This window comes from Miscanthus floridulus, unplaced genomic scaffold (assembly GCF_019320115.1).
Source record: "Miscanthus floridulus cultivar M001 unplaced genomic scaffold, ASM1932011v1 fs_21_4_5, whole genome shotgun sequence".
Taxonomy (NCBI): Eukaryota; Viridiplantae; Streptophyta; class Magnoliopsida; order Poales; family Poaceae; genus Miscanthus; species Miscanthus floridulus.
The window spans coordinates 52,711-77,749 of NW_027096397.1; the positions used below are offsets into that span (position 1 = coordinate 52,711).

General features: G+C 47.5%; 1 protein-coding gene across 2 annotated transcripts; it reads right to left on the reverse strand.

The window, feature by feature from the left end:
* Positions 1-13,876: 13,876 nt before the first annotated feature.
* On the reverse strand, positions 13,877-16,020 carry LOC136530834 (uncharacterized). Of its 2 annotated transcripts, none has more exons than XM_066523551.1 (3): positions 15,849-16,020; positions 14,376-15,403; positions 13,877-14,306 (listed from the first exon to the last, which is right to left on the reverse strand). In XM_066523551.1, the coding sequence occupies exons 2-3, from the start codon at positions 15,335-15,337 to the stop codon at positions 14,222-14,224; spliced, it is 1,047 nt and encodes a 348-aa protein (XP_066379648.1). In that variant the 5' UTR covers positions 15,338-15,403; positions 15,849-16,020; the 3' UTR covers positions 13,877-14,221. The 2 variants fall into 2 exon arrangements, with proteins under 2 accessions (XP_066379648.1, XP_066379647.1); XM_066523550.1 differs by having other exon boundaries at positions 14,376-15,438.
* Between the last annotated feature and the right edge of the window lie 9,019 nt (positions 16,021-25,039).

The window sequence follows — 25,039 nt, forward strand, 5'->3', positions numbered from 1 at the left end:
GTTATCCTCGTTTAGGCGATCACACTCCCCGACCACACGGCTGTTCTCCTCTCGGAGACGGAACACTTCAGCTTCTAAGCTTGCACTACAGCTGTTACTACCAACAACGCAACAGCACTTATCAGTAGTCGGTATGATAAAATGGCTACTTACTTGTTCTTTCCCGCTCTTTCTTACTGAGCTGGATGACCAGGTTCTAGTTCTGGGAATCTTGCACCGTCTTTTCATGATCGGTGGCTTCAAGTCGCTGGCACAAGCGGTCCACCTCCGTCGTTAGCTCCTTGTTGTTTGCAACAATCCCCTCGATCTGGTCGAAGCATTTCTTGTGGTACCTTGCGGTCTTCATTAAGTCCTGTGTGCAGATAGCTAAGTAAGACAACTACGACTAGACCGCAAGACCTGGGGGTGAAGCAAAGCTTACCTACACTTCCATAACAAGCCGCTTCACCGCCCATTCAACTTTCTTGGTTTCTTCGACCTCCGGGATTTCCCCATGGATAACCCATTGGTCTTTCCACCAACGCGACACATAAACATGTTGTCGCTTGTCTTGCAGATGGCCCAGGACCTCCTCCACCTCGTCCTCTTCGGGCTCTTCTTTGGGTTCTGGTGCTGGCCCGGTGTCAGCAGCATCTGTGATCACCACAGCCTTCCCATGAGCTGCAGAGTCGGTAAATGTGGTCTGTGCTCTCACCTCCGGCCGCTGCTCCTTGGTCTGCTCTGTTACCCTCGACGCTGAGGTGTTGCCCTCAGCAGGTTTAGCGCTCAGAGAACTCATGCCCGGCTCGGCTGGTCCCTCGACCACCTGCTTGGGGACTATTATCTATCTGCTCGCTTGTTGAGGCCCCGACGGATCTTCTACTATGGCTTCATCGGTGGTCGGCTGCTGGGTAGTCTGCTCTATACTTATTGGCAGCGCCATGCCACTTCCGGCTAGCTGGTCTGGACTTTCTATGGACGCCGAGCTAGTACATCTGATACATAACATTATCTACAACAATGGGAATAAAACCCTGAGTACGAGAAGGTACTTAGCTAGACTTACCCGTCCAACTAATATACTAAGACACCAAGGAGTATGCAAGGCTTCTTAAGTAGAGCTGGTAGACATTATTTGTAGAAAAAGCATAAGTTATCCAACATATCTTTAATTGTGAATCACCAGTTATTAATCCTATCTCATACTAGATTAGCAACTATCCTATGCCAAACATGTTGGTATCATTAAGTCATCACAATAATAACCATATCCAGTTGAGTTCTTGCATAATCTCATAACCACACTTCCATCAATTACTATGATGAAGTGTACTCCTGTCAAGTTCTCACTATCCGGGAGAGACGGCGATTTGAATCGATTCCTACCCAGCTAGGGAATTATTCCTAACACACACCCATACTTCCCCCATCGGGGTCACATTAGGTCACCTTTGGGACAACTCAAGTACAATCATAGGTAGGACCAGCACCGCACCCTCAAAGATACAACCAATCTGCCAAGGGGGCTCAGGACTCTAACCCACCCTTGGGCTTACACCATTGGCTCTCTGCACATCCTTACTACCTCTAGAGTGCGCACTTTAACTACTCATGTCCCTAGCCTGAGTTGAGCTACTCGGCTTCATGATCGGAATGACTTATTCGGCCAACTATGTGAGAGGCTGTGCGTTCAATATGACAAGATAAACCTCCAATGGCCGGTCCTTAAACGACACAGATGGAATCACTATGATACCACAACATAAGACTACGCCTGGTCTCCATTTATTCAACAATACCCGGTTATGTTCCATGATAGGACAATATAGCCAATCATGATCAACTTATCACCTATAGCTCGCAGGTGACAGGAAATCACACTTCTACTGGTCTAAGCATAGCTAAGCATAATAAGCGCTCCTAGACTTAATAGGATTCATGGTAGATATTTCTAGTCAAGGAAGGGTAATATGCAACAACTGTTTCCAAACAACTCCTGTCATGTAATGCATCAATACGAATAACTTTAGGTGACATTAATAAAGTTGGGAGACTTATAATGCTCCGGGGCTTGCCTTTCACGAACATTGATGGCTGATGATCAGGGCACTCCGGGAGATGATCAACCTCAGGCTCTCCTTCTCTGGGAACCTCCTGGTGCTTCACCTCTAGGTTCTCCTTCTATGGATTGACGTCGAGTTCCACCAACGTGATCTCCTCGGTTGCACCTATTGCGTGCATATGCATAAGTGAGTCTCATGAATGCATAAGAGGGATCATGGATGATGTGATATGGAAAGGTACATGCTGCGATAATGATGTTAAGTTACACCATGATAGCAATGATAACTCTATACTAACTGAGTAGGTGCATATCTCTTCTCTATCTACTTGCAAATTTCACACAAGGCAATGTCTAAGCTACACATGGCAGGTACAAGTTTACATCATAACTGAAGTTATACTTATCCAAATGTTGTTATATTGGACTTTCTGGAAATCTTATAAAATTGCCTACAATTCTTATTTAATCACCAAAAACTAATTCACAATCTATCCTAACCAAAATAGGGAATCTATCTAGCGGCGTGGACCAGCCGGAGTTCACCGACGACGAGCTCTCTAGCGATGACACCAGGACCACATGATCCCCATGACATCCCGAACACATCAAGCTAGCTAGATGGACCGATTGTCAGAGCTAAGCATGACGACGGTGCTCATGGCTGGCACGGCGAATGCGGTTGACGATGAGGCATCGGAGCTGGCCGAGCCAGCTCGATCTAGGGTTCAGCCAAGCTTCTACATACTACTGGTGATCCTAGCGCACACACTAGCATGACCAACGGTGGTCAAAGATGGCCCTAGCCATGGCGACATGGCACAGCAGCGAAATGATGGTGAGGCCATGCGTTGCACGGAGGCCTTATCGTGCGTGGCTAGCAAGCAAGGTGGTGCGGTAAGGTGGTGGAAGCACAATGGAGCAATGCCTACAGCGAAGGAGTGACACAGGTGCGAGCTGTGTGGCTAGCAATGGTGACTGGCGGTGAGCTCTCGCTGCTATAGGTAGAGGCGCAAGCGAAGGAGGCAGGAGGTGAAATGAGAGCACATGAAGTCACGGGCGAGTGTTGGGCGGGTGAAGGCGCGTCGTGGCCAACCGTGGCCTGACTGGCCAGGCCATCGACTGTCGAACGGCCTCCACATGGCGGCCAAACCCTACGCTGGTCGGGCACTGTTGGCTAGGCCGAATAGGCCATCAGAGCCCGTGAACCCGCCTGACAACGCGATTGGACGGTGTTCAAACTCCTAATCCACTGACACATTAGCGAAATCTTCCTTAACCAAAGTTGTAGCCCTATATACCATCTCCAATTTCTCTTAAAAGATCATGGTCTAATTCTCAACGAATAAGGAGTAAAATCATCACAAAGTTAGGAAAATCAAACTAAAAACCTAATATGACTTAGAAAATTTCTAAGTGTTGAAACTTGTGTTTTACTGATTTTTGTGAGCTCAAAATGACCAAGCTATGCACTGAATTAGCGCATGACCCAAAAATAATAGTTGTTGCTCTACTCAAATACTACAACTTTGTGTATGGGTGCTTTGCCATGCAAAGACTCTATGACATAGTTCAAACTAGGTCAAACATACTACTTTAAATGATGACTTACACTCTAACTAGGACTTAGAGACCAAACTAGCCTTAGTCATGAATACCAAAGTTGTTCCTTATGCTATTCTAAACATGTTTAAGGTACTCCTAAGGTTCCACACACATTTCATACATTGGTTACATGTAAACCCTAACATAAGTAAGGCAATTCGGTAATAACACATGCAATATAAGCCAACAAAGGGATAGTAATTGAGATGCTCATACTCAAGGATGCTTATGCTCATGCAATGTCAAGGTTAAATGCATGCTTAACACCAAGGGTGTTACAGGTTGGGCCTCACTCGGGAGCTGATAAGAGCATATTTATTCGGTAGACATTCTCTATGTCCGACTCTTTCTCACATTAAGACCTAGAAGCGAAGGCCATGGCAACAAACGCTGAGTAAAACTAGTCAGACTACAAGAAACCTACGCCCCAGTGGCTACAGCGTTTTTGCTTACCAGCGTGATTAGAGTTTTTTTCCGCACCCCGAGCTTCTTAAGCCTTAACTACGAAAAGAGTCAGAACGCATTTAAGAGTATATCCACCTGGCAAACGGTCTCTATGCCCGACCCTCTCTCACGTTAAGATCTCAAAGCAAGGGTTGCAGAAACGAACATTGAGTAAAACTGGTCGGACTACAAGAAACCTACACCCCAGCGGCTACAGTGTTTTTGCTCACCAGCATGATCAGAGTTTGTTTACCGGCACCTCAAGCTTTACAGCCTTAACGACGGAATGGGTCAGAACTCACTAACCTTTTTATACCAAAAGAGGAGAAGGGCTAAAAATCTGTTTGGCCATAATGAAATCTAAGAGCTTGTTCACTCATTACAAGTTCGTCGTCTGGCTTATCTGCCTAACTAATTTCTTGGGGGGAATGATCTCATCCTCTATCTCTATAGGAAAGTCCTATGCCAGCGGGTCACTTAAGTCGATTAGATGGCTTGGGCCGCTGCCGAGAGATGGGTAAGGAGTAGTAGAATGCCCCATGCGGGTTATGCCGACTCCATCACAAATGGCAGACCTGGATTCCACTCGAACATATACGATAAGAGCTCCCTGAACCCATCACTCAAGCCATCAAGGTAAGCCCTATGCTAGCAGGTCAGCTAAGTCGATCGGATGGCTCGGGCCACTACCAAGAGATAGGTCACCCTTAATTTATGTGTGTTTTCTCTTATTAGTTTCGCTATCGACCCCTTCGATCTTTAAGTGACACCCGACCCTAGCAATGATAAGGGGTCGGGCCTCACTCAGGGTCTGGTCAGAGTATGTCTATTCGGTAGACATTCTCTATGTCTGACCCTTTATCACATTAAAAAACATAAAGGCAGGGTTTGTGGAAACAAATGCTGAGTAAAACTGGTCAGACTATAAAAAACCTAAGCCCCAGCGGCTACAACATTTTTGCTCACCAGCGTGATCAGAGTTTGTTGCTCGCACCCTGAGCTTTAGCCTTTGCCTTCCTAGGAAGGGTTTGGAGGGGGGCCACCGGCAAAATCTCCATTGAGGAGAGGCCAGCAGATCACCCAAGTCAATCGGACAGCTTAGGCCACTACCGAGAGACGAGTAAGGAGCAGCAGGATGCCCCATGCTGGTTATGCTAACTCCATCACGAACGACGAACCCAGATTTCCACTCAAACATATCCGGTAAGAGCTCCATGAACCCGTCACTCGAGCCATCGAGGTAACTTTACCAAACCCCAGTTTACTTTTCTAGTGCATGCGCATTCATTCATCCATTCCCATACATCCAAGCATCGCATATGCAATTATTTCATCACAACGCTTCGCATCGAATCATGAAGCAGTGGTCGTCTCATTCAATATGAGTGGCGACCGACCGAGGTTTGAAGGCTAGCCCATGAAGGGCTCGAGGCCGCCTCGTGTCAAACAGAGCTAGGGGAGAAAATGCAGATGAGCCCCAGTGGCCTTTGCCTGACCCGCTCAGAAGTGAATAGGGTCATCTCGACCTTCTCGTTCGATCCTAACCTCGAGCCAAGTCCACAGAATCTCCATCGAGGGGAGACTAGCGGGCCACCTGAGTCGATCTCTGGAATGACTCGAGCATCTACCGAGGTGGGTTAAGGAGCAGTGGAATACCACATGAGGGCTATTCCTACTCCATCACAAATGACGGACCTAGATTCCACTTGGATATGCCTGTTAGCGAGCTCACCGAGCGCGACACTCGAGCAATTGAGGCAAGTGTCGTTAGCTCAACCCCTCCGGTTGTGGAAACCATAGATGGGGTGACGCATAAGACTCGGCCAACCCCTACCGAGCCCAACAAGGCTTAGGGGCTTGAGCCACCCGACCCTGACTTAGGAATCCGACCGACCGAGGTTCGAAGGCTGGCCTACGAAGGGCTCAAGTCCACCTCACGTCGAATAGAGCCAAGGCAGAAAACACAGATGAGCCCTAGCGGCTCTTGCCCAACCCACTCAGAAGCGGATAGGGTCATCTTGACCTTCTCATTCGATTCTAACCTCAAGCCATACCCACAAAATCTCTATCGAGGGGAGGCCAGCGGGCCACCTGAGTCGGTCTATAGAACGACTCGAGCATCTATCGGGAGGCAGGTTAAGGAGCAATGGAATGCCACATGAGGGCTATGCCTACCTAGTTATGAACGATGGACCTAGATTCCACTCAGACATGCCCATTAGCGAGCTCACCGAGCGCATCACTCAAGCCATCAAGGCAAGTGACATTAGCTCAACCCCTCTGGTTACAAAAACCATGGACGGGGTGACGATCACAAAGATGAGCTGACCCTTGATAGGACCCCCACTACACACGGGGGCTCAAGGAAAGTTGGACTCGCAAGGAGACTGAATGTGCGGTCACAGAATGATGGCTCCGATCCTAGGGAAAGGGTGTGTATGAAAGCTAAGAATGACATTTCTAAAACAAAAAACACTTTCCCCTACTAGTTTTGCTATCGTCTCCTCGATCTTTAGTGAAATCTGACCCCGGCAATGGCAAGGGGTTGGGTCTCCCTCGAGGGCAAATAAGGGTATACATATACCCTTTCTGAAGCAGTCACCATGCTTGACCCTTTCTCACGTTAAAAACCTAGAGGCAAGGTTTGTGGAAATGAACGCCGAGAAAAATTAGTCGGACAGCCAGAAACCTACGTCCCAGCGGCTACGGCACTCTTGCTTACCAGTGTGACCAGAGTTTCCTGCCCACACCTCAAGCTTTACAGTCCTAGCAACAGGAAGGGTCAGAATGCATTAACCCCTTTTTACACATAAAAAGGGAGAAAGAACAGACTTATTTAAACGAAACAAAAGAACAAACTTGTTCAAACGAAACACAAGGGTTAGAACTTGTCCGCTTATTACAAAAATGGCTACCCAACCTATTTAACTAACTAGCCCCTCTAGGGGAGAACTATGCATTCTATCCTATCCGCCAGGGCCTGTGAAAGGGGAGCCACCGCCATTTCCATCTCCTCCAACTCGTGGACTTCATAACCTGGGCACATAGCCGTGGCTCATTGCCTCCAGATCGATGCTATCCCCATAATGAGAATGAGCAATCATAAAGGACTGATTGACCCTGGTGTGAAGGACATTCCTCTCGAGGTGGCGCACCTGAGGTGTTATCTCGATGGCATGAGCCGCGAACGAGCTGGTCCCCTTCGACCGCACCAACTCAAGGTCATCACAGATCACTCCAAGGGCGGTGCTTAGGATACCGAGCTCATAACTCTCTGCTTGAACATTTCTCCTCACCTCGGCGAGATCCACATCTAGCCCGATAGAAACACTCTTGGCCTCCAACTTCCGGGTTGTCTCCCTTTCAAGCTCAGCCTAGAGGGAGCTTGATGTAGACTAGGCCCAATCTTTCGATAGGTATGATAGCGTCGATTGGTGGATACAAACAACCTATCATTGTTAGAAGACAGCAAAAGACAATACAAAAGTATTATCCCTACCAACTACTTAGGTTGTGGACAAGGAAAAACAAGACACTCAACTTTTAAGTGTCTTACCATGGTCTTACAAGTATTCTTACCAAAGCAACAGGCGGTGCAATCGGTCGGTGACTGTGATACCGTTGTAGCTTGAGTGTAACAGTTGCAAGGCGAACCTGTACTTGGTTAGAAAAAAGTGAAGCATGGATAGACACAATATAGTAGCAAGGAATAGCAAAATTCGCAACTGAATAGCAAAGCTGAATAAGTATCCCAAATACTTGTCTTAGTTGCGGGCCAACTCACGTTCCAAGTACCAAATGTATCAAGTGATGTGAACAGCAAGAATATGATTAGGAACAAGATAGAAATCAGCACACGCAAACACAGCTCAAATAACGCTCTCTATGTGCTCCTCTAGATATTGTTCCTCTTTTGCCCCTCTCTTTTTTTCTATTTTTTGGGCTGTCGTTGTTTTTTGGGAAATTTTGACTTTTTTATTTTATTTTTTTTATATTTTTCTTTTACTTAGGAGCACAAAAGAAGTAACCATAGAAAATATGAGCTTAAACAAGTGAAAGACGTGGCCTGTAGAATTTCCAGAAGACGTGCTCAAAATCGACAAAAACCTTGTGACCACGAAAAGAGGATCTTGTGACCACTTTTTGATCAAAATAAAAATCTCATGACCCTAGTAAGATTGGGGATGGACGGATCCAAAAAAATTTCTAATCGATTTTGATATATGGAATGTCGAAATCCGAGTTCGTATGCGAAAACTAGGACCAATTTTACGAACGCACTCCGAATTAGAGGATAAAACGGTAACAATGCGCGCAAAATTGGTCACGGCAGCAATGATTTAATGGAAACAGTGAAGACAAGTGTAGGAAATTAGATGGCGTGGACTAGGGTTTGATGGATACAAAGAAAACTCAATAAGACTTGGAGATGTTCATGGATTATGATGAAAATAAAGGGGAAAACACAAACTGCACTAAAAACGATCTAAAACTAGCAACAAAAACTTGACCTAGGGCACAAACTCAACAACGCAAAACAGAGACGAACTTGCATGGCACAATTAGGCTATAGGACAGGGAATATGTGACAATGTATATTGTTTTTTGGCTTTTTGTGGACTATAGGTAATGCAAAAAATAGTAACAATCTAAAGAGAAAAACAAAGTTATACCTAACGGGCAACAAGGTCTCTGATACCACTAGATGTAGACTAGGCCCAATCTTTCGAAAGGTATGATAGCGTAGATTGGTGGAGACTCGACGTTCACGATCTAGGCTTCGAACCAAGACTGATTCGGACCCCCGCAACCGTTACACCACTGCTCCGTTGGTTATCAACCACGCGAACGCGATTGACCTCGCCGAGAAGGCTTTCCTGTAAGCGAATCGAGAACACAAGCAAGAACGAGATAAATGTAATCTAAAATTGCAAATAAATATGAGGCTTATGATAATAAGAAAGAATTCAAGTCTTTATTCGAAATGACTAATCATCACAGGCGAACAAGATCAAGAACTGGGACCCTGATTCACAGCAAGCGGCCTTGGCGGTGACAGTTGTAGCAAAACGACGTCTGTTTCACGAGGAAATCAATAACTAAACAAAACCCAAACTCTAAGGAGAGCGACGACTAGTATTTATAGAGTCTTGGGCGTCACTCCCCTGGACTCGCCCCCTAATGGGCCCAAACATGATACACGGTCCAACGGACCAAAAGACGGTGTCGCAGCACCCTGACAGATTCTGGACGCTGACTTGTTTTGATGATTCCCATTGATTCTGAAGGTCTTTTGACGTGAAACCACTTGTATTGGCTTCCTTATCAAATTAGCTTTCCAACCATATGTGGATCGTCGAAAACAGAGTCCGGATACGTCCTGGGTGACCAGTTTAAGGCAGACTGGTCCTGGAAGCCGAGGCAGACTCGAACTTGAGTTGCTTTAGGCCTCCACCTCGGGGACTCGAACTGAATTAGCCTCGGACCTCCTTCTTGACTTGGACACCCTTGCTGGCCTCCTACCCCTCCATACCATGTGCCAAACATGGTCATATGCATGGGTGTCATGTCCTCATCAGAGCTGACCTTCTACCACGTGTCATTGTGCTCTTGGCAGGCCTGGTCACGCTCTCGGAAAGCCTGGTCGTGCTCCTTGTGAGCCGCACCGTGTTTCGAGCAGAGCCTCTCCACAGTTTGGATCAACTCATCCCGCTCCTTGCGCAGCCGAGCGACTACCGTGGCATCCAGGCTCACCCTTTTCTCTAGGGCCATGAGCTTCGCTTCGGCCCCCAGCTTTAGATCCCTTTCTTTCTCAACCTCGCCCAGAAGGTCAAGGATCCATTGGCGGGTTTTGGAATCCTTCTAGAGCAACTCATCCCGCTCCTTCCTAACCCTGGCGACTTCTTCGTCATCCTCTCATGACCTCGCCGACATGGCCTCGATCGCCTTCTCAGCCTTGTCAGCATCCCGACGGGCCTCAGCCACCCATGACCAAAGATTAGCCGCCTCCTTGGCGAGGGGAGTCAGCTCGACCACCCTCTGTTGGGCGGCAATGAGCGGAGCTATCACCTCCCCGCGTAGCCGTGCCTCCTCGATGAGGCGGTCCTAACGCTTCCTTCTGTTGATGAAGGAACCAAGATTTCCCCCGGTTGCGATATATAAGAGACTGCAGGGAGACAATGGTCAGGATACAAAAAGTATATAGAGGAAGAAAAGGGCAAGAAGCAGGACCAAGCAATACCTGACCGGAGGGAACAACAGTCATGCAATGCGCCCATGGCGTGGTCTAGGGCCTCGAGCACGGACGTGATCCCTACGTCGAGGCTCTCCCACTCCATGATCTCTATAGCATCATCAAGGGTAAAAAGCATCGACGTCGGATCCTATGGATCCATCCACTAGAGCAGGGGCTCGCCCAGCACGGGCGAGCCGCTGCCCACCGACGTTAGGGTTTGGGACAACTCCCCGCTGGCCCTAAGTGCCACCAACCCCTCTTGCCGTGACATCCCCGCTGGGATTCCCCCTACAGCGATGGAAGGTGTCAGCGGTGTGGACGCGAACCTCTCTCCCAGCACCATGACTCCCGGGGACCCCTTGGCCGTGTCCTCCTCCGTCCAGCCCACCTCAGGCGACGCTACGGTTGTGCCTAGTTGTGACCCATTTGTCACGGCCACTGCCACCTCCACCTACATCGGTGGGGTCACGACTGGCTACGTCGCGCCTGCCACGGTCAGCGCCATGAGCGCGGTTGGCAACCCCATCCGCCCCGCCGTTGGCATCGATATCACGGCCGTCACCGGCTGCTCCACGACCTCCGAAGGCGCCCCTTGAACGCCCGCATCCATCCATCCTGCCGAGGGCACGGGCGCCTAATCGGCTGGTGATGCGGTCACACTGGCGCCGCTCCTGCCCAAAATGGGTGCGACACCAGCGGACGGTCGCCACCCCGATTGGAGGGCGATGCTCTTCTTCGGCGTCAGCGCCAAAGGATTCCGCTGCCTGCCAACGCTGCAAGGGACAAAAAACATAAGTCACGATAAAATCCAACTAAAACAGGAAAAACAAAGGAATTGATAACTCACCTCAGCACTGTCGGGCGGCAGATACATTTGGGGGACGAACCCCCCGACCCTTGCTTCGCCTCGTGCTTGGCCCCTGCTCCTAGGCAGAGGGGCTCGCCCCTGGTAGCACCTGGGGCACATTGGCAGAACGCCCCTCTCCCCTTGGCTCTTGGGGCATGATGGTGGAGCCGCCCGCCTCCGCTGGCACCTCGAGCACGACGGCAGAGCCGCCCGCCTCTATTGGCTCCTAGGGTAGGCCGATGATACATCCCACCTCCGTCGATTCCTAGGGGGTGTCGTCAAAATGGCTCGCCTCCACCGGCTCCCTAGATGTGCCCTCCCCTCGATGGAACAGGAAGGGTCTCGACGCCTGTAAGGACAAACCCATGCCTGTCAACGCATCCTCGTTCTCCAGGTTGTCCCACTCAATATCGTCAGCTACCGTTTCTTCTCCCTCCATCACCTCATCGTTGTCACCATCATCATCATCATCATCATTGTCAGTGTCCTCCCCTCGTTCCCATGCCCGCAGCTTCCGCTGCTTCTTTGTCTTATTATCCTCCTTCGCCTTCCTCAATCGCTCACCCTCGGCGTGATTCGCCGCCCTCGCAGCCGAATCCCTCGGCAGCGATGCCGGGTGATCCGTGAGGATGAGGTCCCTTGGCTGGTCCCGCCCCTCTCAAAGTTAGTCTCACGGGGTCGGGAAATCAATTAAAGAGAAGGCAAGAGAAAGGGAAACTTACGAAGACAACGTAGCCTAGCTCTGGCCACATCGGAGGATGCCCCGGAACCAGGTAGACAAAGTCAAGGGTGGCACCCGCATCATCCCGCAAAGGCTCCATCACCTCCTTGATGTGTTGCGCTATCTCGGAGTTAGGGAGCGTTCCCTCAGCGAGCGTCGTTCCATCGAACGATGCCTCGGGCACCATCACGTATAGCGAGAGCGCGTGCGTCATCAACGGCGCCACCCTCCTCGCGTGGTAAGCCCCGATGACGCCCGACCCTTTTAGGTCGTTCTTCTTCAGGATGTGGATGGGGGTGATGTGGTCTCGGATCTTCTTCTTGTCCTTCTCCGGGATGCCCCACTTCCTCCACTGCTCCAGGCCCTCTTCGATCAGGCGCCCGGTGAACTCCGGCAGAGGGGCGGCAGTAGCATTCTTGAGGTAGAACCACTGCGAGTGTCACCCCTTGTTGGACGTCGAGAGCCGCATGGATGGGTACTCACCGAACTGATTGTTCTGAAGTTGGATGTCGGTGCACCCCATCGGCATGTGCAGCTCCTGCCTGCCGCCCTTCTCCCTCTTCTTCTGGAGGGTGATGGCGAAGAAATACCTCCACAAGTCAAAGTAGGGGCTGATCCACAGTAATCCTTCGCACAGCGCGACGAACACCGCCATGTGCTGGATCTCGTTGGGACTGAGATGCTGCAGCTCAATCTTGTAGAAGTGCAACAGCCCCCGGAGGAATTTGTGGGCGGGGGTCATGAGCCCACACTCGTGGAAGTGGGCGAACGACACCACGTAGTCGTCGGGCGGCGACGGTGAATCCTCGTTCCCGGGCAACAACCACTCCTCGGCCGAGGTCCGCGTGCGGAGAAGACCGCGACGGACGAGGCCCTCCATGTGCTGGAAGGTGATGTCAGAACGACACCATGGATCCATTGGAGGTGGGGGCAGATGGATGCGAGCTCAATGGCGGCGGAGATGTGGAGGCAGAAAACCTAAGCATTGGCGGCGGTGGCGTGGCTGCAGAGGTAAGGATGCAGGTGTGCGTGTGAAACACGGAGGGCTAACCCTTTGGTTTATAGGGGCGATGGGTGCGAGGAAACCAACCGCCCGCCTAGATCTCCGCACCTGCCATGACCTATCACCATGTCTCGTCATGGGGCGTGCGCACACAACCTATTGCCACCCCCCTTGGAAAACGCGTCGGACGTTTTATCTCCCCGAACGGGCCACAACCCGTCATAGGTAAGAGGGATACGAAGCTGAAAATGCTCCTGTGCCCCGTCTAGGCCCAAGAGTTTGAAGGTTGGCCCACCGACGGGTTCGACAACCGCTCCGTGCATCTTTAGAGTGAGGGGTCCAAAGAGATGGGCCCGCTTGCGGCCAATACCCGGGCGCATGAGCGCCACAGGCATCCCGGCCCACGTTCGAGTCTCGACCGGATACGATCTATGGTTTTTTCTCGAAGAAAGGCAGAGAGCCCTCGGGACCGGTGGAACGGACCCGAGAACTATATGGATTGACTGCTAAAAATCTAGAGTCGGTCACCAGTTGACCCGAGCCAGACCCCCGCAAACGGGATGCCAAGGCCCCACTCGGACTAGCCCGTTAACAGCTCACCGAGCACCATGATTCGTCTATAGAAGAAAATCATAGCACCGCTCAGCCCCTCTATTTTTATCAGAAAAAAACGCTTGAAGGAAGACGATCATAAAGATGAGCCAACCCTCGACCGGACCCTTGTTACGGGCGGAGACTCGAGAAAAGTTGGACTCGCAAGGAAGACCGAACGCGTGGTCGCAGAACAACATACTGGACCCTGGCTACATGTGGTTACTGTAGCTGCGTGGAAGTGCTTCTTTTCCTTTCCTTTGTAAATTCTTTCCATCGCTATTATTTCACGATCCAATAGTCAAATACAAAGCATTTGACAAATTCTAAGCATTGGTATTCTCCATTCATCCTTCCGAGGAAAGGATCAAGAAGTCAAATTTTCGGTCTCTCATTAAAAGTCGGTAACCTTCGTTAGATAACTTAATCCATACTAAAAAAAATCCATATTTACCGAGCATTCTTGGGGTATTACAAAAGCTGAAATGACAGTCTTGGTAACAACACCATCAAACTCACCACCGAGACTAGCATAATAGACTCCAGTGCTAACCAATTTGCTACTAGTGCAACAAGCTAGTGCTAACTGAGACTGTCGTAACGGCAACTTACCATCCAAACACATATTACTAGTTAAGAACTTCTTTCCTACAGGTAGAGCTTGGCAGTTCACACATACTAGTAGATATTAAGAATGTCCTTCTTTCAGGTAGAGCTTGGCAGTTCCAGGTAATTCACCAGGTTCGCTTGCAGGTTTTGCAAGCATGGTTGTCCCTAGACATTGGGGATGCACAAAGGTAGCAGAAGCAGTGCCCACACCTGTAAATTGGAACAAAGAAGATCATCATTTGTACTCAATGTAATGAATGTTTAATTTGTGAGCAGTACCTGCAGATGATATGAACACAGCCCTCGATCCTCTCCACATATATCTTGCACTTGGGGCACCTCTGCCACTTGCTCTTTTGTGCGACCTTCCTCAGCAGTAGGTCTTCCCTGCCCTGCTCATCCTTCCCCAGTCGTTGGAACTCTGTGCAAGTGACACCATGGTGCCATGGAACCTTGCACTGGGCACAGAACATCCGGCAGCAGTGTGGGCACTCCACATTTGTTATCAGCGCCTCACCATGGCCAGGATCATGAACCAACAGAGCAGAGCATTCCTTAAAGGGGCAGTAGAATTTGAGTGACCCCAATGATGAGTCACAGAGCGCAGCACCCCATCTCTGGAACAGCTGTGCCGGGATCACATCGCGGCACACGTCTGGGTGCAACACACCATCCTTGCATCCTGGGTCAGGGCAGCCAATAGACAACACATTCTCCTCAACCTTTGCAGCAATGTACTGGCTCACACAACTGGTGCAGAATGTGTGTGTGCATCCATCAATGGGAAAGAACTCTCCGATGTGCACTGTTTCCATGCAGATGGCACAGTATAACTCACTGCTGATCTTTGTGCTCGCACCTCGAGAACATTGACCAAGCTCTTGAAGTGTACTATCTAATGGTTTCTTCCCTTTCTGGTCCATGTCTTCAATTGAGATCAAAGTGCTCTGAGGCACACTGATGCCCTGATGTCTCTCTGTATTGCGCAAAGAATCACAAGACGCCACGGCGCACCTGGGCAGTGCAGTGGCCTCCGTCTCAGGTGCATATTGGCAGAAGCAGGCAATGCAGATGACATGGTCACAATTTTCAGGTTTCCATGAGGCTTCCAATGATCGGATGACCTGTTTGCAAACTGCACAGACATCCTCTGACTGAATTGAGAACCGGAGAACCTCTTCAACCTGCAGATCCTCAGCCAGGGCAGAATCATTAGCTGCCATGGCAACCAGATCCAGCATTGTTGTTGTTATAGTATTGCACAGTTGCTCTCTCGGTTGAACCAAATCGACACCTGGCCGAGACCTCTATTCCAAGGAAATGCAAGAGTGAGGAAGGTAACCTTCATGAAATCAAAAGTGAAAAATATCAGAGCAGGCTAACACTGAACAAAAAGAATGGCCAACTGCATGAAAGATGAAAATAAAGATAAAGTAAGAAGCAACTCTAATATGATGCCCTTCTACCAGCACAACTAGTGAACAGAACAGACAAAGAACTTGGTGTGCGCTGCGTGCGCGCACCAACTGGTGCCCTTCTTTCCGGGCATAAAATCGAACACTTGGTGTGCGCTGCGTGCGCGCACCAACTGGTGCCCAGCACGCATCCTACATTAAAGCAACCACCAGCGCCAGCCACAGTAACTCCCTGAGACAAACTCGCTAGAACCACCAATTCCCCTTAAAATCACGCTTTCATATCATAGATAAACTTGGGCCTGGACGATCTGGCCGCGGGTTCTTTCGTGCGTACCAGTACTACGGCGCTTCCGTCTTCTAGCGAACGTCGGGCTACGGAGGCTTGATCGCATCAGCGGCGCCGCATCGTCCGCCCGCTTGCGCGTAGCGGCTATAGATCTACGGACGAGGGGTTGGATTGGGTGGCACAAGAGGATGGGCTCGAACATGCGGGGAGAAGAACCGGCGTGACGGTGACGGCCTAATAAAAGCAGTTTACTCAAGTCTGTGTTATATCACGTGCTGTACGGAGTGTTCGATATTAAAAAATATATAAAATCCATCCGTGGAACAAATTTATTAAGTCTAATTAATTTATTATTAGTATATGTTTACTGTAGCATTGCCTTATCAAATTATGAACTAATTAGGCTTAAAAATTCATCTCATAAAATAGTCTCAATCTGTGCATTTAGTTTCATAAATAGTTTATATTTAATACTTCATACCTATATTAAATATCTGATGAGACAGCGACTAAAATTTAAGAGATGAAACGAAACACCCCTAGATAAAGCTGATCGCCGGGATACATGGAGTCACATTTCACTTTAAATGCAATTTCGAACGTCCTAATCCTTTGGATTTAGCACTCTCCAAAAATATTCGTAACCTGCGTTACACGTGACATGGATCGTAAAGCGGTGTTTTGTCAAGGTTCGTATTATGGAAATAAAATACGGAAGGTGCTGGATTTTTTTTTTACGGACGTGCTCACGTGCATGTGTTTCATTAAGGTCAATCTAAGATTCGTAGTGGGCGAGAGTTTCATTTATATTTAATTTAATATAGTCTGTTATACAAGCATTTTTTAAGATATAGCAATATTTTAATAAAAGATAAAGAAAAAAATAAGTTTCATAAGGATGAAACTCTTAGTTATATCAACTTAAGATGAGCTCTTACCATAGGAGTAAACTTTAATGTCTACATGAAACAAAATAATAAAACTATGTATTGAGAGTGATGGTCGATGTCTAGTGTCTTAACATCGTAGAACATGATCTTTTTGCTCTTCTTCCCACATTGACCGGCGCTCGTCAACAACATTCGCTCATTTGATTGTTTTAGCCTCTTGCCACCTCAAATCCTTCCTGAATGTCATTCTTGTATGAACCTTCATCTCCCCCCTTATTCTTGAGTTGTTCCTTTGCACACTTCCTTCCCATGGGCCTTTGTCCTTGAGATAGTTCAGATGAATTAGTTTGTGGGCTTCCCATACATTCGCTCATTGGATGCGGTACCATTGCTAGCCTTCTGTTTCTTGGCATTGCTAATCTTCTTCTTTGGATTAATTGATTGGAACTTGAGTGAGTTCCTCACTTTGAGCTAGCAATGAAGCAAAGGAAATCTTTTCTTCTTTCCACCTGAACAAGTGAGTCGTGCTTCCAACAACTACATCCAATATCAAACAATGGGTAAACAAGTTTGCACACACACAAAACTCATTTTAATTGACCGAATTAGGATAATCTTACACGCGCTCTTAGTATGGGACTCTACTGGGGTGTAGACACTCCACAACCTAAAACGTTGCTCGAAATTTTTTACACTTTCTTTGAATTGTGCCAATGCCTATCGCACTCAAAGGTCTTTGTTGGCATGGAAGTGATGTGTGATTCAAGTTGGGCTTCCGTTTAGCGCCAAACGCTCGCCCGACGGGAGATTTAGGCGCGCGTGTTTTTCTTTCGTAATAATGTTCAAAGTCAATAATTCTAGTATAAAATTGGACATAAATTTAACCGTGATTCCACTTCCAATCCAATTGAAATTTAACACTCCTAAATAGAAATTTTAGGAGAAGAAAAAATCTCAAATTGCATATTCATAGTGGAAGCCTAGTCCTAGAATGGACCTCTCAAGATTGAAGGGCAACTGCCAGATGGCTGGATGGAAATAGATTGGATCCGCATGGAATCAGATTCTGATATCACCATTTACTATATTTAAATTTGACTTCGGATATGGATACTGATATTTTTAATGCGAATACAAAACGGATATCTCAGATTCAGATCTCTATTGGAATGTTTACTCAATTCAACTTAAGTGCATACTGTTAAATTCGGAATACATGAAGTAGAATTTTACTAATAAGTTCAACCATAAACAAAGTGAAATAAAATCGAAGTACACAATACACTTCTAATAATCTTCAATATCAAAGTGAACTAAATTATAATAGAAACAATAGATAATATTTAATAAAACGATAGGTCCAGTGAAGAAATTCAAATGAAAATGGTAGGCAACAAGTAACCATTTTGCATTATCAATGTGTTTTAATTAAAAAATTATTACACAAGTAGAGCTTACTATTAAAGTATGTGGCTATATAACATAAACAGGAATAACTCATAAAAATAATATAGTTTTCAAACCAATATTTAATAACTAAATATATCAATTAATCAATCATTATTTATATAATATTTATCATGAAATTATAAATTATGTAAAAATAACTTCCAGCAGTAAACAAATGAATTCAAGGATTAAAACAATTTACAACAACAAATGTACTAGGTTTAAACTAAATTAGAAAAATACTAAAATTAATTTCATATGTATGTATCGTTAATAATACTAGATTAATATTAAAAGTTATTTATAGATATACTATTAAAAAGTTTTAATGCATCATTAGTAATATTTAAATTAAATAATTAGTCACCGTTATGGATAGAAACCTTTTAAACATATTTATTATCCCTTGTTCTTCGTGGATACGGATAAATATTGGATATTTTAGATAAAGAAAAATACTAAAAAAAAGGGATTCAGATACATCCACCAACGCGACTCGCAGGACACCTATGTCAAGTCTAAGAGCCCATTTGAATTCTCCAAGGATTATAGGAATGCAGATAATAATAGATACCGATTCATATTGAAAGCTATTGAAAGCCATAGACTCAGTTTACTGTACATTAACAGTGACCTCACCCAGCCCGTCCGATCATCGCCCCACTCCGCGTCGTGCCATCCACTTATAAATGTCCATGCAGCCCGAGGCACGATGACACAGGTACGAAGCCCGCTTTTTTAGCCCAACACGAGCACGCGCACGACGTGCGGGCCTGGGCTGGCCCGGCCCGAGGGAGCAGGCCATGTCTGGGCCGCTGCTTAGGCTCGTGGGTAGGCACGGCACGGTTCGCCCGGCCTGCGTCGGTCGGCCCGGCAGCGGCCCGGCCTCCCCCCTCCCCCCTCCTCACTCCTCCTCCCCTCCCCGCGGCCCACCGTCCCCGCCTCCCCCCTCATATAAGAGCATCACACCCGGACCCTAGCTCCCATCCGCTCCCTCTCTCGCTCTCTCACGAGGCGCGCCGGCGCGAGCCTCCCGCGACCCCTGCCCCCACTGATCCCGCTCCCGCCGCCTCCGCCTCCGCCCCCGTCGTCCCTTCCTCTCCCTCTCTCTCCGACGTGGCGGCGTGCTAGTCCCCTCCTCCATCTCTGCTTTCACCTTCCCCTCTCTCTCGCGATGGCGCGGCGCACCGGCCGACGAACGGCGCGGGCGGGACGACGGCGCACGGGCGCCAGCGAGCCCCTGCAGGTGGCTGTCGCTTCTCTCCTCCGCCTCCGTATCCCTTGCGCACGGTCCTGGATCTGGGCCCCGGACGCACTGCCGGTGCCGCGCGGGACGCCCCTCCCTCCCCTCGGCCCTCACGCATGGACGTCGATGTTGTGCCCCCACGCGGACGCCCCCTCCCCGCCTCCACTCCGGCGGCCGCGACGGTGGGGGGTTAAGCGGGCTGCAGAGACCCGACGAGCGCGTTCGGGCGGAGATCCGGAGCACCGTGCTCCTAACTCCCTTCCCTCCCACCTCTGCGCCACGGACGCCGACGCCTCCTTCGTCTCCTCGCCGGTGTCAAGGGCCCCAAGGGCAAGGTCGCCGGCGGCCACTGCATCTCTAGCTGCTTGCGCTTCCTCCCCTTCCCCCTCTCTCTCTCTCTGACTACTCGCGCTTCATCGTGGGCCTGGGTTGGCCGTGCTTCTCGGGTTGGCCCGGCCCGATAAACGGCCCAGCAGGCCGTGCCTGGGTCATAGGTTAGGCACGGTGCCCCCCTCAGCATGACCCGGTAGGCACGATGTGCCGTGACGGCCCGAACCCTATCGGGCCGTGCCGGCCCGGCCCTTGGACATCTTTACATCCGCTACCGTCCGCGTGTCCACAATTCTGGAAACAACGGCGCCGCAACCCGCTGCCCTTCGGCCTTCTCTCCTACGAAAGGCACGAAAAAAAAAGGAAGGAAATTTCCCCTCCGCCATGCCCAGTTGCCCACGGGCATCCTCGCCGTCCTCGCAGCCTCAACGCGCGTGCCTGGCCTCGGCCTCCGCGTCTGCGCTGCCCTGCCGCCAGCCTCCGGTAGCGCCGCGCCACGGCCTAGCACCTCCTCCGCGCTTCCCGCCGCCGCCGCGTCGCCTCCGCGGCCGTCTGCCTTCCACAGCGGAGTCGTCCGGAAGCCTCAGCTGGACGCCGGTGACCTTGCCTTCTGCGTTGTCCCCTTCATCTCTGCGCAAGGTAACAGCCCCCCTCCTTTGCTGTAACTCATCTCCAGATGCATAAGCTAAGCGATAAGTCCTCAGGTAGCATAGGTTGCCTCCAAGTTACCGTTACGAGTATTATGCCAGCCAAGTCTATCTGAAATTTTGATTGTGTGACTGGTATTATCAACCAGAATGGTTGGTTAATGGTTAGTGCTGTAAACGAACAAACATTAATTTATTTCATGGAAGCAGGTAATTATTATTTGTGATCCCTATGTTTCCTACTTCCCCTTATGACTATTATTCAGTATGCAAATCTGAAATGCTAAATCCTAATTCATGTGGGCATAAAGCAACAAACTGGTATTAATATCACAGCTTGCTTCATTATGACTTATGAGTTATCCTCGTTACCTTCATTATTCACGGCTAACAATATACTAGCGATACACCCCCGGACACTCTAATTCGATGCCCCCACATACCTGATCACACTAGCCAAAATATAGAATGCATAGCACAAATATGAAAACAGTCTTACACCGGTTTAATTTCCATATTCATTGTACATAGCACTAACTATCACAACAACAATAACAAAGCCTTTAAGTCCCAAATAAGTTGGGTAGGCTAGAGTTGAAACTCAGCAGAAGCAATCAAGGTTTAGGCACGTGAATAGCTATTTTTCAAGTACTCCTATCTAAGGCTAAGTCTTTGGGTATATTCCATCCTTTCAAGTCTTTTTTATTGTCTCTACCCAAGTCAACTTCGGTCTTCATCTGTCTCTCTTCACGTTACTATCCTGACTTAGGATTCCATTACGCACCGGTGCCTCTGGAGGTCTCCGTTGGACATGTCCAAACTATCTTAACCGGTGTTGAACAAGCTTTTCTTCAATTGGTGCTACCCCTAATCTATCACGTATATCATCATTCCGAACTCGATCCCTTCTTGTATAACCGTAAATCCAACGCAACATACGTATTTCCGCGACACTTATTTGTTGAGCATGTCGTCTTTTCGTAGGCCAACATTCTGCACCATACAACATAGCAGGTCTAATCGCCGTCCTATAAAACTTACCTTTTAGCTTCTGTGGTACCCTTTTGTCACATAGGACACCAGATGCTTGGCGCCACTTCATCCACTCTGCTTTGATTCTTTGGCTAACATCTTCATCAATATCTCCGTCTCTCTGTAGCATTGATCCTAAATATCGAAAGATATCCTTCCTAGGCACTACTTAACCTTCTAAATTAATATCTTCCTCCTCCCGAGTAGTAGTGCCGTAGTCACATCTCATATACTCAGTTTTAGTTCTACTGAGTCTAAAACCTTTGGACTCCAAAGTCACCCACCATAACTCTAGTTTCTGATTAACTCCTGTCCGACTTTCATCAACTAGCACTACATCGTCCATGAAAAGCATACACCAAGGGATGTCCCCTTATATGTCCCTTGTGACTTCATCAATCACTAAGGCAAACAGATAAGGGCTCAAAGCTGACCCTTGATGTAGTCTCGTCCTAATCGGGAAGTCATCCCTGTCTCCATCAGTTAAGAAAAAAAAGAGGCCTCCAGATCTCCCCAGAGAGACTAAATCCAATACCAAAATAGCTTTGTCCAGGTACCAATAAGGCTTTGCCTCAAAGACAACTCCTGCATCCCATGTCACCATACGTCACCTGCACATTCGTTTATGCTATTGTTTTTTAAATGTTACAAAATCTGCTTTATAAATGTTACAGTATCTGCCAATCAATAGTCGCTTAACAAATATTTACAATGTTGGTAGTTCTATTACAATAAATTTATTAGGCATAACAACATGTTCTGTATATGAAACACTTAAGTTGGGATGCCATTTTTCAAAGGAAAGATGGACTTAAGTGTTTGTCAAATAAAAGTATAGAGCAATGGGATGCTACACCAAATACTAATACTGCAATTGTGTTCGGCCCTTGACAAAGGTAAAATAATCTGTCCTCACTATCTGTTAGTTGACACCTTTGGAAATAATCTGAACTTTGCAATTTGTGGGTTACTGTATGTAACAAAACCAACGAAGCCCAATCACACACTGTCCCTGAATTGCTAATGCCTCATCATGTAACCCTTTATCCCTTTTAATACAATATATGTGATTGACGACTTCATTTCACCATGTGTAACCAACCTATGATCTTAAGGGAGACACTCTTTTTTGCACGGTAATTGCACATGCCAGCGACATTGTTCCCAATAGAAGCTGCGAAAAGCTCCAGTTTTGCACAAGCCGCTTTGGTGGAAACATATGGTGGTTCAACCTTTTCTTCTTGCCTGTCAAACTACCAATGTCTGCTTCCCAACAGTTTCACAGGGAATGGCTGCTTCCCTATGGTTTTACAATTGAAGACAAACAATTCTTCGATCATAGGATTGCTGCTGCGCTATGCAGCCTTACAGCTATCGTATTATACGTATACAGATATCTACACGCACGATCAATAACTCATCTATAATGGTGATATGTTTAAGATCGGCTATATATATGTGTATGCACAATCAATTACTCACCTATACATATATGCCACCTGGTTCTGCCTAGTCTGTTTGGATTCCTAGATCATACTCTAGATTGTGCATACCTTTTAGATGGTTTGCGGATAAGGTTGAAACAAGGATAAAATTGTCTTTTCCCACCCTAGAATCCCCCCATGAGTTTATGAAGAAGGGATATTGGATTCTGGCCTTGGATTTCTCAAACACGTACCAGAATCCCCTAGAAGTCCTTGTGGTTTTTAATTTTTTATTAGACTTAGTTTTGTAAAAAAAAATTAAGGTGTCACTTGCCATTTTATTTCCTCCTCCTCATTTTTGTCATCCTTCTAGAAAAAATCACAATTGGAGCGTGTTAAGAACACGGGAAAGCTCCGGAGGGAAGGAAGCTGTACCTATGTGTGTGCCTAGCTTCTTCGTAAAACTAGATGAAGCCTCGTGCGTTGCTGCAAGAATTTCTCTGTTCGCTTGGCTTATAAGTCGTATTTTTTCAGCCAACGAATAATATTTTTCTCTCACAATAAATCAGCCAATAGTATTTTCAGACATGGCTTATCAACCAAGCAAACAGAGCATTAGTATCGACACGAAAAGAATTAATGGAGTGAGAAATAGTGAAATCGAAAGAGAGTAATATTGTTTCTATTAGAATCATTGATGGGATGAAATGTATTTTGGCCCCGTTCGCTTCGCTGAAAAAACAAGCCGAAACATTGTTCTGGCTCATTTGTTGTGAGAGAGAAACACTGTTCCGACTGAAAAAAAAAAGTTAAAAAAGACGGATTATAAGAGAAGTTAACCAGGCCTTTATGATATATGAAAATGAATTATCCATGCATTGCTATGGGAATTAGGATCAATTTTTGAGAAGCACTGAATGGAGAATAAACCAAAGAGAAGCGTAAGCTTATATTATTTGGTGAACATGTGTTCATATGACCAAAGACAAATAAACTTTACACATTACATCACAATCTTCACATTGTAGTTGCAGGATTAACTTTTTTTTAGGAATTTGAGGATAAAAAATGGAGAAGTACAGGAGGCTGCCGACACCAGGCGGGATGTTGCAGTCATGTCGCTCCTGTCTATGGTTTGTCCCCTCTGCCGCTCTGCCGAGTTGGTCAGTTGGACCGTGGATGCTCAGTGGCACGGACGTGGCTCCACCATCAACACCAGCGTAGCACCGTAGCTCCTGTTCGTTTGAGTTGTAAGCCGTATTTTTTTAATTAATAAATAGTATTTTTTTCTCATAACAAATCAGTCAACGATACTTTTTCTTTATATATGTAACTACAGCAGTTGTTTTGCTTTTCTTTTGACAACGGCAGACCTGCAGGCAATCGATAGGAGGACTTAGTATTTTGATGGATTTTGATGGAACAGTAAAAATCAAAATATGGATCTAGGGTTCGATTTGGTATCCTATATACTGGAATATATATGTATAATTGATCCGAACAATGAATGGAAAATGAACATGATGTATCATACCCGTGCATACTTGATGCCTCCGCTGGGCCTGGGCAGCTGGGCGTACGGAAACACGGGCCCGGCGCCACGGCCGGCGTGGTGAACTGATGCAGCGAGCTTGGAGCAGCGCTGTTTCCTACAGCATGGTGATCCACATCTGCTCGGGCGCTCGGCCACCCGCTGGAGCAGGTTCGTGGCAGCGAGCAGCCAGCCCATGGGGAGGAGCAGCCGCAACATTGTACTCATGCACGAAACACGCCGCAAGGCCGTGGCCTGTGACCCCGTTGAACCGGCCGACGCAGCTGGTGGTGTCGTTGTTGCAGACGAAGATGCATCATTGACAATGCCATGTTTCCATCTGCTCAACAAAGGGGCGGTATAAATACTATCAGTGACCCCTTCGGTTCCTTAGGCAATTCATGATCTGCATCCATTGCGTGAGTTAAAATTTCTTTGGTGGAGTTTTTCGTTGTCTCTTCATTTCATGATGGCCTTCGGTAGTAGCAATTTTAGTGACCAAACTTAATGGCTTGGTGGGGCCTATGGGATGACGTGGCTTCATGAAATTCCAGGAAAATAGGCTAGTGGGGTCTTCTGTATATTAATAAATTCGTTGCAAATTATAGTTTGTTTGACATTTTTCAACCTCAAATTTGATCACTCTTCTTATTTAAAATTTATGCTAAATATCATTTCTTTTGTTGTGGT

Coding starts and splice junctions, on each gene's coding strand:
- LOC136530834 (XM_066523551.1), bottom strand. CDS start 15,337: ATGCTGGATCTGGTTGCCATGGCAGCTAATGATTCTGCCCTGGCTGAG. Junction 14,307..14,375: donor TGTGTTCATATCATCTGCAG/GTACTGCTCACA, acceptor TCCAATTTACAG/GTGTGGGCACTGCTTCTGCT.